Source organism: Lutra lutra, chromosome 4 (genome assembly GCF_902655055.1).
Source record: "Lutra lutra chromosome 4, mLutLut1.2, whole genome shotgun sequence".
In the NCBI taxonomy this organism is placed as follows: domain Eukaryota; kingdom Metazoa; phylum Chordata; class Mammalia; order Carnivora; family Mustelidae; genus Lutra; species Lutra lutra.
The window spans coordinates 173,190,950-173,205,386 of NC_062281.1; the positions used below are offsets into that span (position 1 = coordinate 173,190,950).

The 14,437-nt window shown below is 42.2% G+C and overlaps 1 protein-coding gene across 3 annotated transcripts in view; it reads right to left on the reverse strand.

The window, feature by feature from the left end:
* The window catches only part of RBBP4 (RB binding protein 4, chromatin remodeling factor), a 23,854-nt gene extending 9,505 nt beyond the window's left edge, over window positions 1-14,349 (reverse strand). The window contains exons 1-5 of one of the 3 annotated variants that reach the window (XM_047728824.1): window positions 14,171-14,349; window positions 13,424-13,568; window positions 9,135-9,280; window positions 554-727; window positions 90-205 (exon numbers count right to left, since the gene is read on the reverse strand). In XM_047728824.1, coding sequence (XP_047584780.1) covers window positions 90-205; window positions 554-727; window positions 9,135-9,280; window positions 13,424-13,568; window positions 14,171-14,186 — 597 coding nt within the window. In that variant the 5' untranslated portion in view covers window positions 14,187-14,349. Of the gene's footprint in view, window positions 1-89; window positions 206-553; window positions 728-9,134; window positions 9,281-13,423; window positions 13,572-13,745; window positions 13,889-14,170 lie in introns of those variants that run through there. The other 2 variants (XM_047728823.1, XM_047728822.1) reach the window with 2 other exon arrangements.
* Window positions 14,350-14,437: the final 88 nt, after the last annotated feature.

Here is a 14,437-nt window from a genome sequence, read left to right on the forward strand (position 1 = left end):
TAAATGGAAGATTCTCACTTCCCCACATACCCCAGAAAAGAAACCAACTGATAACTAGCCCAGATCTGCTTCAAAATGAGGATACGCACGTGGTCGTCTGAAGCACTAAGTAAGTGCCCACTGAGATTTGGGTTCCAAGAAAGTCCATAGCCTTCCTTCTGATGTCCACGGAGACGCAAGTCTGGGTTGCACTCTCCAGAAGGGTCTGTAAATTAACACACATATCAAAACTATCCAGAGTCTACTGCCTCTTTGGGTCTACAAAGCATAATGGAATTTTGATGGAAGAGGTATGAAGCTCTTCATATGTACAGCAATAGAGACCCATTATGATCAAATTGTTAACACTTAAAATGCACCATGATTCTGTTCTGTGTAAAAAAGCATTTTTTCCCACCTAGGTAAGAACGCAAAAGAAGAATATCAACACATACCAGTATACATCACAAGATGTTAGAATATACATTTAACAAGCAATTACACTCAGTTTGAGTGGAAAAGTGTATTCCCATAATGACTCATTATCTGTATCTGAACTGAAGGCGGCAGGTACCTGGTTTGGAAGGATGTTTTGTATAGTCAAAAACAAGAACATCACTGGATGGAGTCTTTGTTGCAATGATGCAAGGGTTCTGGGGCATATAACGTGCCCGGTTTACTTCTCCTTCATGGTTGATCTTGATTTCTATTTCAATTTTTCCACTAACTGAGCCAAAACCTCCAAATTCTGTAAATATATAAGAAATTGCAAATGAGGACAAAGCAAGAGCTACTCTGTCACTCAAATTATGACACAGGCAAGCTTTTTATCAGCAAACTGGTAAATACTAGAAATAATCTAGACATTTGTTAACAGTATACAGTGTTTTTATATCTCTTATTTCATTTGATTGTTACAACCCTACATAGACGGGAAGACAGTATCCCCCCAAATTTTACCAAGAAAAATAGAAATCTGGCATACCTACATTACCATTCCTAGTGACAGGACTACAACTGAACCTAGTGAAAATTTTCATTCTCCTGATTCCTAGCTAAAAAATATGAATACTATCTAAAAAGCAGGGAACACTACCAATTCCACTTCAAAAGGAGATTCTCAATAAGCAATTTTCAAATCTAATCTAAGTACCAAAAAAGTGCTGAATAAGTAAAACCCAAGTTACTATTTAAGATTTGAGAGAGAAAGTGAGAGAGCATGCGCATGTGAGAATGAGCAGGAGGAGAGGAGAGAGAGAATCCTAAGCAGACTCTGCACTGAGTGCAGAGCCCCACATGGGGCCAGATCCTAGGACCACAACTTGAGCCTAAATCAAGACTCAGAGACTCAAGAGTCTACTCCACCCATAGGCCCTTTAAGCTCAACAGTCTACTCCACCCATGTGCTCTTTAAGTTACTATTTTAACAAATATTAAAGTACACAGTATACCAGGTACTAAAGAGTCCCCTTTATATACCATTTATTTGAAGCTATAGTTTGGAATGACCTTCCTGAAATACCATCACACCATTATCTTTTCCCTATACCATTTCTCTTAGCCCAGTGAGGAAAAACAGAGCCACAATAGCTAGTTCCATTTCCCTTTACCACCTCCCCCACCCACTTATACATGCCAACTACAATCCTTGGCTGAAATAAACCAGGCAGGCAAGGACTAGATAAAAATATTTTTTATTCACATTTGGCTACTGTATGCACTTCGTTTTCCCAAGTGCCATTATAAAATGTGTAAAAATATAATTTGTGGTTATGTAAATCCTGGCACAGCAACATATAAACAAAGGTAGTTAATGATTAGTCGAAAGAATTACAGAAGGCAGCATGATAAGATATCTAAGAAAGAGTCAGACCTTGGCCTAACTGACTGCCAGAGCTTGGTCATTTGAGGAAGGCCTTCAATTTCTGAGTCTCAAACACCTTCTCCATAAAGCTAAGTTGTGACAGTAACTTATAAATGAAAACACTGTCAATAGCACCGATATATAAGTGTTATACTTTGAAGGACAAAAATCTTTTAAAAAGCAAGGACAAAAACAAACAAAAAAGACAAAAAGCCCACAAAACCAAAACAAACCAAAGAAGAAAGGACATGCAGCGCCTGGGTGGCTCAGTGGGTTAAGCCTCTGCCTTAGGCTCAGGTCATGATCCCGGGGTGGATGAAGCCCCACATCGAGCTCTCTGTTCGGCAGGGAGTCTGCTCCCCCCACCCCACCTGCTTTTCTGCCTACTTGTAATCTCTGTCAAATAAATAAATAAAATATTTTTTTTAAAAAGCAAGGACATAGATAATATGGCTGGCAGACTAGGTAACTTTCAATTTCCACTAAATAACTTTTAATGGTTGAAATGCAAATGTTTCACACAGACTAAAAATCTAAAAACAAAAGCGCAGAATAGACTCTGAAGGAGAAAAAAAAGCTCACATTAAAACCCCAGAACTCTAGCAGGGCGCCTGGGTGGCTCAGTGGGTTAAGCCTCTGCCTTCCGCTCAGGTCATGACCTCAGGGTCGTGGGATGGAGCCTGCATCAGGCTCTCTGCTCAGAAAGCTCTCTGCCTTCTCTTATGCTCTCTCTCACTGTCCCTCTCTCAAATAAATAAATAAATAAATAGTCTAAAAAAAAAAGAAAAGGAAAGAACTCATGATAAGATACATGATTGCAAGGAACTTTCAGTCCAAACACAGAGAGCCTAGCCTGCTTCCCTCTCTCTCTCTCTGCCTGCCTCTCTGCCTACTTGTGATCTCTGTCAAATAAATTTTAAAAAATCTTAAAAAAAAAAAAGAAAAGAAAAAAAAAAAGAAAAGAAAACCAGTGCAAAGCTGTATTAGGGGCGCCTGGGTGGCTCAGTGGGTTAAGCCTCTGCTTCAGCTCAGGTCATGATCCCAGGGTCCTGCCCCCTGCCCCCCAATCTGGCTCTCTGCTCAGCAGGGGGCCTGCTCCCCCCCATCCCCTCTGTCTGCCTCTCTGCCTACTTGTGATCTCTGTCAAATAAATAAATAAAATCTTTAAAAAATATATTAAAAAAACAAAACAAAACCCAAAACCCCAGAACTCTAGACCACGAGTATCTACAATGTAAAAAAAGAAGGCATAGGCGCCTGGGTGGCTCAGTTGGTTAGCAACTGGCTTCGGCTCAGGTCATGATCCTGGAGTTCCAGGATCGAGTCCCCCATCAGGCTCCCAGCTCCACGGGGAGTCTGCTTCTCCCTCTGACCTTCTCCTCTCTCATGTTCTCTCTCACTGTCTCTCTCAAATAAGTAAATAAAATCTAAAATAAATTAAAAAAAAAAAAAAAAAGAGGGCATGATAAGGTACGTGACTGCAAGGAACTTTCAGTCCAAACACAGAGATAAACTGTAACTACAGATGACTATGACAAAAAAGCCTAACTGCCATTAAAGAGATCCCAGTAACAAGGGAAGAGCAAAAGCTGGCAGTGAGCCTGCAGAGCAAGGGTACTAATTACATAATGCAGGGTATTTTGGTATCGAATACATACTAAACAGAGGGTCTCCTTAACTGTGGTTAAAACACAGTAATGGGGCGCCTGGGTGGCTCAGTGGGTTAAGACCTCTGCCTTCGGCTCAGGTCATGATCCCAGGGTCCTGGGATCGAGCCCCACATCGGGCTCTCTGCTCACAGGGAGCCTGCTTTCTTCTCTCTCTCTGCCTGTCTCTCTGCCTACTTGTGATCTCTGTCTGTCAAATAAATACATAAAATCTTAAAAAAACAAAACAAAACACAGTAATAAGTCAGCTTAGAGGATTCACAATTGAGTTTTTACAAAGATGAGGATTTATCTATCTAAAATATAATTAGGGGCTCCCAAGCGGAAGCTGATAAACGAAAGGCCAAATCTCAAGTAGGAAACAAAGACTGAGCTATCCAAGTACAATGAATTAAATGACCATCAAGGTCCAGTTGTATTCCTATTTTGTTTATGTCTCTCCATATAAAACACTATGAACTATAGGGCACAGCTTGACAAATTTCTACAAATGTATACACCAGGAAAACCAGCACCAAGATCTCTAGCTTCCCAGAAAGTACTATCATGTCCCTCCCAACTAGTATCTACCCCTCCCCCACAAACGAGGTAACCAGCATTGATTTCTACCTGTAAGCCACTAAGTCCATAAACACCTTTTTACTAAAAAGAGTAAACTCTAACAACAAATATTCAATTACCTCATCATGATTTAATGTTTATTTTATACAATTCAGATAAAAGACTAAAAAGATATTTAAAAAAAATATTCTCCAAATAAGCTGCTAAAAATAAACTTGTTGATATTGAAAGATCTTGGTAATAGAGTCATAAGTAAAATTTTACATCTACTCTATTTTACATGGGCTTAAAATGCGACTATTGCCAGGATGACCCTAATATAAACACACAAATTCTTTTTTAAATTAATTTTATTTATTTGACACATAGAGAGAGATCACAAGTAGGCGGAGAGGCAGGCAGAGAGAGAGGGGGAAGCAGGCTCCCCGCTGAGCAGAGGAGATCCCAGGACCCCAGGACCCCGGGGATCATGACCTGAGCCAGAGGCAGAGGCTTTAACCCACTGAGCCACCCGCACAAATTCTTTTAAATGTCAAAACAGGACGAAGCCAGTTTTCAGTTTTCACTTTGAAAGTTCACCAATCTTTTGAAGATATCTGCCATCTAATACCTAAAACCAAATGCGGTCAAGTGGATGGTAACTTATTACAATAGTTCAATTTGAGAGCCCAGGATATTTCATCTGAGAACAAGACAGACTAGTAAGCTTATCTACCTAATAATCACCCAAGAGACATTAGGTATTATCTGCTTCCACCATTGTTAAGACCATACAGAAGAGAGTACGGCGCCCCCTCTTTAAAGCACCAAACATATCCAGTGATCTGAAGATGGGGGCGTGGGGGGAAAGGAAGGGGAGTATAAGGAAGAGGAGAGAGAGGGAGGGAGATAAGCTGTGTAACCTTAGGGCAAGTTACAAAACAACTACAGAGTTCCCTATGGGGATTAAACAGAGTAATTTATAGAGTTTTACAAATGTATCACCCATCATTACCAGTATTTTTAATTGTTCCTCTACATTAATTAAGGGGGGGATAAAGCAAAAGTTGCTTTGATGCTGTTCAAAAAACCATTACCAGAAAAAGTACGTATGTTAAAAAAATGCCACCTCAACAACCGGTGAAGAAACTACTTGCCAGCAAATGGCATCTTTTAAAAAGAAGCCTCCATGTATAGCATGGAGCCTATCACAGGGCTTGAACTCACCACCCTGACATCAAGACCTGAGTTGATCAAGAGTCTGAATTAAGGGCGCCTGGGTGGCTCAGTGGGTTAAAACCTCTGCCTTCAGCTCAGATCATGATCCCAGGGTCCTGGGATCGAGCCTCGATTGGACTCTCTGCTCGGCAGGGAGGCTGTCTCCCCCTCTGCCCACTTGTGATCTGTCAAATAAATAAATAAAATCTTAAAAAAACACACAAGAGTCCTAATTAAGTGTAACCGACTGAGCTACTGAGGTGCTCGCAGCAAATGGTATTTTATTTTTATTTATTTTTTTAAAGATTTTATTTATTTATTTGACAGAGAGAGATCACAAGTAGACGGAGAGGCAGGCAGAGAGAGAGAGAGAGAGGGAAGCAGGAACCCTGCTGAGCAGAGAGCCCGATGTGGGACTCGATCCCAGGACCCTGAGATCATGACCTGAGCCGAAGGCAGCGGCTTAATCCACTGAGCCACCCAGGCGCCCCAGCAAATGGTATTTTAAAAAAATTGTTGGGGTGCCTGGGTGGCTCAGTGGTTAAAGCCTCTGCCTTCAGCTCAGGTCATGATCTCAGGGTCCTGGGATCGAGTCCTGCATCGGGCTCTCTGCTCGGCGGGGAGCCTGCCTCCTCCTCTCTCTCTCTGCCTGCCTCTCTGACTACTCGTGATCTGTCTGTCCAAAAAAAAAAAAAAAAAAAAAAAAAAAAAAAACTTAAAAAAAAAAAAAAATTTGTTAACCACTTAGAAAAAATGCTTGGGGGAGCCTGGGTAGCTTAGTGGGTTAAAGCCTCTGCCTTCAGCTCAGGTCATGATCCCAGGGTCCTGGGATCAAGCCCCGAATTGGGATCTCTGCTTAGCAGGGAGCCTGCTTCCTCTTCTCTCTCTGCCTGCCTCTCTGCCTACTTGTGATCTCTGTCAAATAAACAAATAAAATCTTAAAAAAAGAAAAAGAAAAAATGTTTGGATTCCTACTCCATACCCAATGTCAAAACAAATTCCAGAAATATTACAGTTTTTAATGGCCAAACATAAAAAGGCACCAGAAACAACAGGTAAATACTTTAAAATCTTGGAATAATAAAGGCGTTTCCAAGAACGACACAAAATCTGAAGGGTATCAGAGGAAAGTTGGGACAAGTAAATCCAATGCTGGCGGAGGCATAAAGATAAACACACAAAACATACATAATACATCTGCTATTGGTGGGACTGGGAATCCTTCTCGAAGGGCAACTTAGCAGTATTAATTTTACCTGAAAATGTTCTTGCCCTCTGATCAGCAGTCCACTTAGAAAATAACTCTATAGCAAAAATATGCAAGACATATGGTACAAGAACTGTTTTTCAAGCCAGAAAATTGGAAGCCACTTAAATATCAAGTAAGGGATGGTTAACTATGACATAGTACACAACCATCAAAAGGAGATACATCTTAAACAAAAAGATGTCCAAGACACATCGGCCAGAAAAGCATATTCTATGCTGCATTCTTAGAACCAAGAAAAAAGCCTGGGGTATAGTAAGTACTCAACATATATGTTGAATGACTGAGCTAATAAATGGGACAGATAAATCATTCAGAAAACAATCAATTTAACAGTGATCTATATGTAGAGGATAGGTTTATGGCAGTGGCCAGGATCCAGTTTCCTATTTGATTTCTTAAAAAAAAATTATTACATTACCAATCAAAGTATTTACATTGTCACCAAAAATTTTATTTATTTATTAAGTAAAGATTTTATTTATTTGACACAGAGAGAGAGACCACAAGTAGGCAGAGAGAGAGGGAAGCAGGCTCCCCGCTGAGCAGAAAGCCCTATGCGGGGTTCAATCCCAGGACCCTGAGATCATGACCCGAACCAAAGGCAGAGGCTTAAACCCACTGAGTCACCCAGGGCGCCCCCAAAATACTATTTAAAAACAATTTATCTTCATTTAATAAAAAGGAAGTTGATGCTCAGAGAGGCTAAATGATTTATCCAAAACCACAGAGCTAGTGAGTGGCATAACAGGACCTTAAGCCCAACTCCTTAGACTCTTTAAGTTCAGTGTCCACCACCCGCCCCCACCGCAACACTAATGTCTACCCAGAGAGTAACTTCCCAGTAATTGTATCACGCACAGCTGGGTCAGTGACACAAACCGTATCTGTGGACCTTTATCTTAAGAACTTATTACTCTGGGGCGCCTGGGTGGCTCAGTGGGTTGGGCCGCTGCCTTCGGCTCCGGTCATGATCTCGGGGTCCTGGGATCAAGTCCCACATCAGGTTCTCTGCTCAGCAGGGAGCCTGCTCCCCCCCCACTCTGCCTGACTCTGCTTACTTGTGATCTCTACCTGTCAAATAAATAAATAAATAAAATCTTAAAAAAAAAAAAAAAAAAACTTATTACTCTGCATTCTGTAACACCCTAAGGCAAATATGCAGTGATCAAAAGACCAACTGTACATAACAATCCTGGCAAGTAACTGGAGCTCAAAGAACTGAGATAAAAGAATGGATTCTGCTAATGAAGAGAAATTCAAGAAACATTAAACATCAATTTTTTAGATCATATATCTCAATGACAGTGTGTCCTTTATCTCTGGGTAATAATTTGAGTTTAAGAACAACAACAAACGTAACTCATCCATTTCCACCTCTATTAAAAGGGAGAGAGTTAAGTATTTCATGAATAGCTAAACCCTTAGGCAATCTCCTCATATAAAATATAATTAAATGGCTCACTTAATTTTTATATATATATCAAGTACCATGGTTGTCATTTCTACCACTTCAAAATGGAAAGGGTAATTTAAGCCAGTGTTTCTCAACCCCCCCCCCACCCCCCAAACCTTGTAATACGTCTTTTCTGGGGGCACTGGGGGGCTCAGGTCATGATCTCAGGGTCCTGGGATCAAGCCCCACATCGGGCTCTCTGCTCAGTGGGGAGCCTGTTTCCCCCATCTCTCTGCCTGCCTCTCTGCCTGCTTAGGATCTCTCTGTCAATTAAGTAAATGAAATCTTTAAAACAAACAAACAAAAAAGACATCTTTTCTGACACTCCTGATGAAATTTTAATACCACAGATATCCTGTGTATTTATGTATACCATATATCTGTGCTTTATACATTTAAGAATTAAAATTATTTTCATGCATGCCATTCTTTCCAAGAACCAATTTTCTTCACCTTCGGGGCAATTACCTCCCATGCTGAGAATGCACACATGCATCCATGCATGCATAGCAATAAATGGTGGACTTTGGGGGCACCTGGCTGGCTCAGTTGGTAGAGAATGTGACTCTTGATCTTGGGGTTGTGAGTTCAAGCCCCAGTAAAATCTTAAACAAAAAACCCATGATGGTAATAATTTGCAATATATGAGTCAATACCTTAAACACCTTAAACTTAAACAATGTTATACGTCAATTATATCTCAATAAAGCTGGGATTTAAAAAAAAAAAAATTAAAAAAAAAAAAAAAAAACCACAATAAAGGCAAGACTGGCTGGCTCAGTCAGAAGAGCCTATGACTCCTGATCTCAGGGTTGAGTTGAGCCCATGCTGAATGTAGAGATTACATAAATATAACTTAAAAAAAAAAAAAGAAAAAGAAAAAAGAAATTAATAGCAGATTTTGGCTTCTTTCAATTCTAGAACACTCCCCCCAATCTAGTAGAGGAAGGTTTCTAGAAAAGACAGAACCAAGTGTGCATTAAGTATGTCTTCTAATATCTAATATCTGTATTGCAAACTCAGGCTTTCCACAGCTCATTATCTTATTTCTAAAATCAAACTTTATACCCTTTCCATGGGAATTCAAAGATACAAAAGATATAACCCATACATCATTCCTCCTTTCAATCTGAAGATTCCTACCTCCTTTCTCACTGTCGTAGTGTGAAGCATCAAACTGAGCATCATCGTTAGGGAGCTGCACACTGGCTATCACAAGATGGTTCTGTTCATCGGACGTGTGTGTTCCCAGAACAAGTCGATGAATGCTGAAGTCTTTCCCTTCTGGTCTGTAACAACAATACATGGTCACTATTCAGATTTGTAATTCTAAGAGAAACAATGAAGTCAGTGATATACATGTACGCAAAAGGCACTATTATAACCAGGTTTGGGGAAGAAAAACTAAGAGCCACAATTCTGGGGTGCCAGGGTGGCTCAGTTGGTTAAGCATCTGCTTTTGGCTCAGGTCATGATCCTGGGATCCTGGGATTGAGCCCTGCATCCAGCTCCCTGTTTCTCCTTCTCCCTGCTGCTCTCCCTGCTTGTGCTCACTCTGTCAAATAAATCAATCTTTAAAAAAAAAAAGCTACAATTTCTGACTTTTTTTTTTTTTTTTTAAAGATCTTATTGATCTGAATTACCATAGAGGGATTAATCTAACAGTGTAAAGCAGAGGTTCTTCAAGTGTGGCATCAGGACCAATAACATCAGCATCATCTAGGAAGTCAGCTAGAAAGGCAAATTAAATCTCAGAATCCACTCCAGACCTACTAAATTAAGAACTTGAGATGCTGGTACAATGATCTATCTTGTAATTCCTTTAACTGATTATGATGCATGTTCAAGTTTGAGAATCTCTGGTCTAGAAAAGAAAGATATTACCGCACAGAATCCACTGGGGCTTATAAATGAACTGTCAAGTAAAAAAAAAGAGAAAAATCTAGGAATGTCAAATCAAAGTCAACTCTGATAAAGAGAAATAGGAACAAGAGAAGAAAGCTGGAGTGGGACTCTATGGGAAGAATATACTCAGTTTGGAACATGTGATGCTGGGGAAGACAGAAAGATACTCCAGAGAAGACACCAGCAGGCAGCTGAAAATTCAGAAAAGCTCAGAAGTTGGGTCTAGAGATAGCCAATAGGAATTCCTCTGCACAGAGGCAATAGATATCTATATCCTACATAGAGAAAACAGAGCAAAGGGGTGCCTGGGTGGTTCAGATGGTTGAGTGTCTGCCTTCTGCTAGGGTCATGATCCCAGAGTCCTGGGTGAAACCCCACGGCAGGCTCCCTGTTCAGCTGGGAGCCTGCTTCTCCCTCTCCTTCTGCCTGTCCCTCTGCTTGTGCTCTGTCTTTCCCTCTCAAATGAATAAAGAAAATCTTAAAAAAAAAAAAAAAAAAAAAAAGAAGAGAGCTGTCAACATAAAACTGGGAATGCCTGAATTTAGGGTAGAGGAACCACAGGAAGTGAGGGCAGAAGAGCATTACGGAACTACAATTTTATTTTTCTTAAAAAGGGTATGAATAAATACCACCACTGCCACCCCCTGCCATGACGATGCTAAAAGACACAAAAAAATCAAACAGCTGACACTACATAATTGCTTCTAAGTAATCCTCTTCTTAAAAAGAAAATTAGTACTGTTGGGATGCCTGAGTGGCTCAGTCAGTTTAAGAGACCAACTCATGATTTCAGCTCAGGTCATGATCTCATGGGTTGTGGGATTGAGCCCTGCGTGGGGTTCTAGTGCTCAGCAGGAGGCTGCTTGAAGATTTGCCTCCCCCCCATTCTCACTCAAAATAAATAAGTAAAATCTTAAAAAAAAAAAAATCAGCATTGTTATATGTGTAGAATATAAAAAAAGGAAGGTAAAGACTGGGTGTTTGGACCAATGTCAAACATTGCAAAAAGGTTTATTTACCTACGTCTGCTAAAGTAGAAACTACCAAGATAACACAGATTTCAACCTTGGGGAATTTAGTCTCATTCACTGCTTTCCAAGTTGAGCTAATTACTGCATTATATAAGAAGGTTTTTAAAAATATGGCTCCAGGATGATTTAGTAGGTCTGGGGTGGCTCATGATACAGCTCATGACTGTGGAATCACCATTCAACTGTTTTTCAACAAGTCCTCTGCCACCAGTTCCTAAATTGTTTGACTATCACTGAGAACTTCTGAGAGCAATGACTCCACTTAATCTGAACTCAAGTAATTCTTTAAAAAAAAAAATATATATATATATATATATATTTTTTTTTTTTTAGAAAGCGAGGGTTGGGGAGGGAGGGGTAGAGGGGAAGAGAAAAGAGACTTCCATGCAGAGCCCAAGGTGGGGCTCTATAGATTACAACTTGAGCAGAAACCAAGAGTTGGATGATTAACCAACTGCCACCAGGGCACCCTGATCGATTCTGATCGATCAGCTAAACATGGGAACTCCTGGTCATGAATGACAAAGCTTTCAACTCTACACTTCTGGGCATCTATTAGGAGTTTTGTAAACATCATTAGGGCAGATTTCCTCATTTTTTAATGCCACTGTGAAGGTAGTAACCTCTGAGTTATTAGTAAAATTTGCATCAAATTTCTATTACTTGTTGAGCTGAAACATAGCCACATTCTGCAAGATCTTGAATTCTGAAGAAATTTGGTTATTTAGCATATAATACCATCTTTAAAAAAAGATTTTATTTGACAGAGATCACAAGTAGGCAGAGAGGCAGGCAGAGAGAGAGGGAGAAGCAGGCTCCCTGCTGAGCAGAGAGCCCGATGCAGGGGTCGATCCCAGGACCCTGAGATCATGACCTGAGCCGAAGGCAGAGGCTTAACCCACTGAGCCACCCAGGTGCCCCTGTAATACCATTTTTAAAATGCTATTCTGAATGGTGAGGCAATTTTATAAAAGAAAACTCAATATCCCAACAGGTATACTGGTCTTGATAAAATCCTGTATTATTTAAATTCACCTTCATTTCTGCATTGTCACTTCCTCCTGGAAGCCTTTCATGATACCCTAAGTTGAGGTGATTTTTCCTTCCCCTGATCACTTGATCATTTGATCTGTGCCACTCTTAGGATAATTATTTTTTACTGTAATACAGCAGCCCCCCAACCCGTGGTTTCAGTTACCCATGGTCAACCACAATCCCTCCGGAAGTAGAGGATCTTCCTTCTGACTTATCATCAGGTCAGTAGCCGCCTAATACTTCATCACTAAGCCCATGTCATTCACCTCACTTCATTTCATCACACAGGCATTTTTCTCAACAACATCACAAGGGTGAGTACACAGTGAGAGATTCTGACAGCAAGAGACCACAATCAAATAGCTTTTATTATGCTATATTACTATAAACACTGTTTTACTATTACCCTCTTATGTGTCTAATTTACAAGTGAGGCTTTATTGCAGCTATGTATATATGAGAAAAAAGCAACACAATATAGAGTTCAGCACTATCCACAGATTCAGGCATCCACTGGGGATCCTCAACCATATTCCCTAAACTAAAGGGGGGTGGTATGTACCATACTATACACACAAAAAGTCAAGGCAGGGAAGGTGTCTATCTAAATTTGCACACCCTGACATGTGGTACCTAGCAGACCCTAAATAAATGGGGTAAATTAAGTACTATTTTATCTTGTTAGAGGTAAGCTTTTCATGTGTAAGGCCTATCCTACAAGTGATTAATCTCTCACTACGCATAATGCCCTTATATAAAACCCATCCCACCTTCAGGTGCTAGTTGCTGTTTTTTAAGATTTTATTTATTTATTTGACAGAGATCACACATAGGCAAAGAGGCAGAGAGAGAGGGGGAAGCAGGTCCCCGGCTGAGCAATGCCGCGCGTGGCAAGGGGGGGGGGGTGTCCATACCAGGTCCCTGGGATCATGACCTGAGCAGAAGGCAGAGGCTCAACCACTGAGCCACCTAGGCACCCCTCAGGTGTTGGTTCTAAACACCCTAAGTATCTCTGTAAAACTGCTCTTGGCACATCACTGTAACTATTAGCTTATATCAGCCTCTTCAACTATGCCTGTGCTCCTTGAAGGCAGGTACCATGTCACATAAATCTTTGTACTAACCAGCTACTACCTCTAGGTTCCAACGTGTTGCTGAAAAAGCTGAACTCATCACAGCATTTTCTTGAAAGCTGACACATTTTACATTATTTCGTCAACTGTAGTTACAACAGACTATTCAATTCGTTATCAGGAAAAGAAAACAAGTTTTCTCTTATCAGGTACATTGCAAAACTATTTTTACATTTTTGTCTTATTTTTTGGGCTAGGAAAAAAGGTCACCAACTGGGTTTTGATCACGTGCTCTCTTTGGGTGACTGGAGGAAAACAGGGAAAATCAACGTGAGAAATCTACACCGAGGAGGACACAACAAGATAACGTTCAAAAGGTTCACATCACCTGGTTACATCTGGAAGCCACTGCGCAGTTAGGCTAGGCCACTCCAGGGCATGGGTCATCACCAAATCGTAGAGAAAAGGGGTGTTCTTCTTCCATATTTTGTACTCTTCGTTGATCACACGTTCTTCTACTGCGTCATCAAAGGCTGCTAAAAGTTAAAAACAAATTAAGTTAGCGAACACAAAGGGAAACCGAGTCAACACTTCCAAAGCTACCGGCACTGCTCGAGTCCAGATTCTGAAATGGAGGAGGTATGTGGAATTCTCCTCGCAGCGGAGGTACCCACACCGCTCTCCACCCGAGCGGGCCCGCAACTACTCTCTCGGGTTAGCCAGGCCCGTCACTCCGTTAGCCGTTCGCGCGACGCGGCCGGGCCTCATAAGCACGCTCCCGTCCCCGCCGAGTCTACGGAATACCGGCGCGGGCCTCCCTGGCCCCTGGGGTAGCGAACGGCTCAGGCAGAACCGGGAGAGGCGGGCAGACGGACAGGGAGCGCGGAGAGATACCAAACATCGGCCGGGCCCGGGCTCCCCCCACCCCCCGCCCCAGCTCCACGCCACGGGGACCGGCCTCCGCGCCGGAGAAACTGGCGCGCCGTTAGCCCGCCCCGGGGGGCGATTTCTCCTCACGCCTTCGATGGTGGGGACAGCACTCAAGAGTCGGGCTTGTAGTCACTGCTAGGCCCTGTCGAGGCCGCGGCGCTAGCCCGGCACCCCCCGCCCTCCTGGGGCGGCCCAGCACCCTCACCTTCCTTGTCGGCCATGGCGGGCAGGCAAGCCGGGGGGATCCCGGGGTCGAGCGTTGCGGGAGGGGCGGGGAGGCTACGGGCGCTAGCTCTGCGCGCGCGGCCTCTATTGTTTCCTGCTGCCCCTGCGTGAGGGCTGACTCGCGCACCTTCGCGCCAACACTGGCCAATCGGAGCGTCCCGAATGGTAGAGTGGGCGGGGAATCCGCGTTCGCAGCCTATCCAGACACGCAGAATCGCTTTCTGCGGATCTGAGGCGGGCGCCCCTC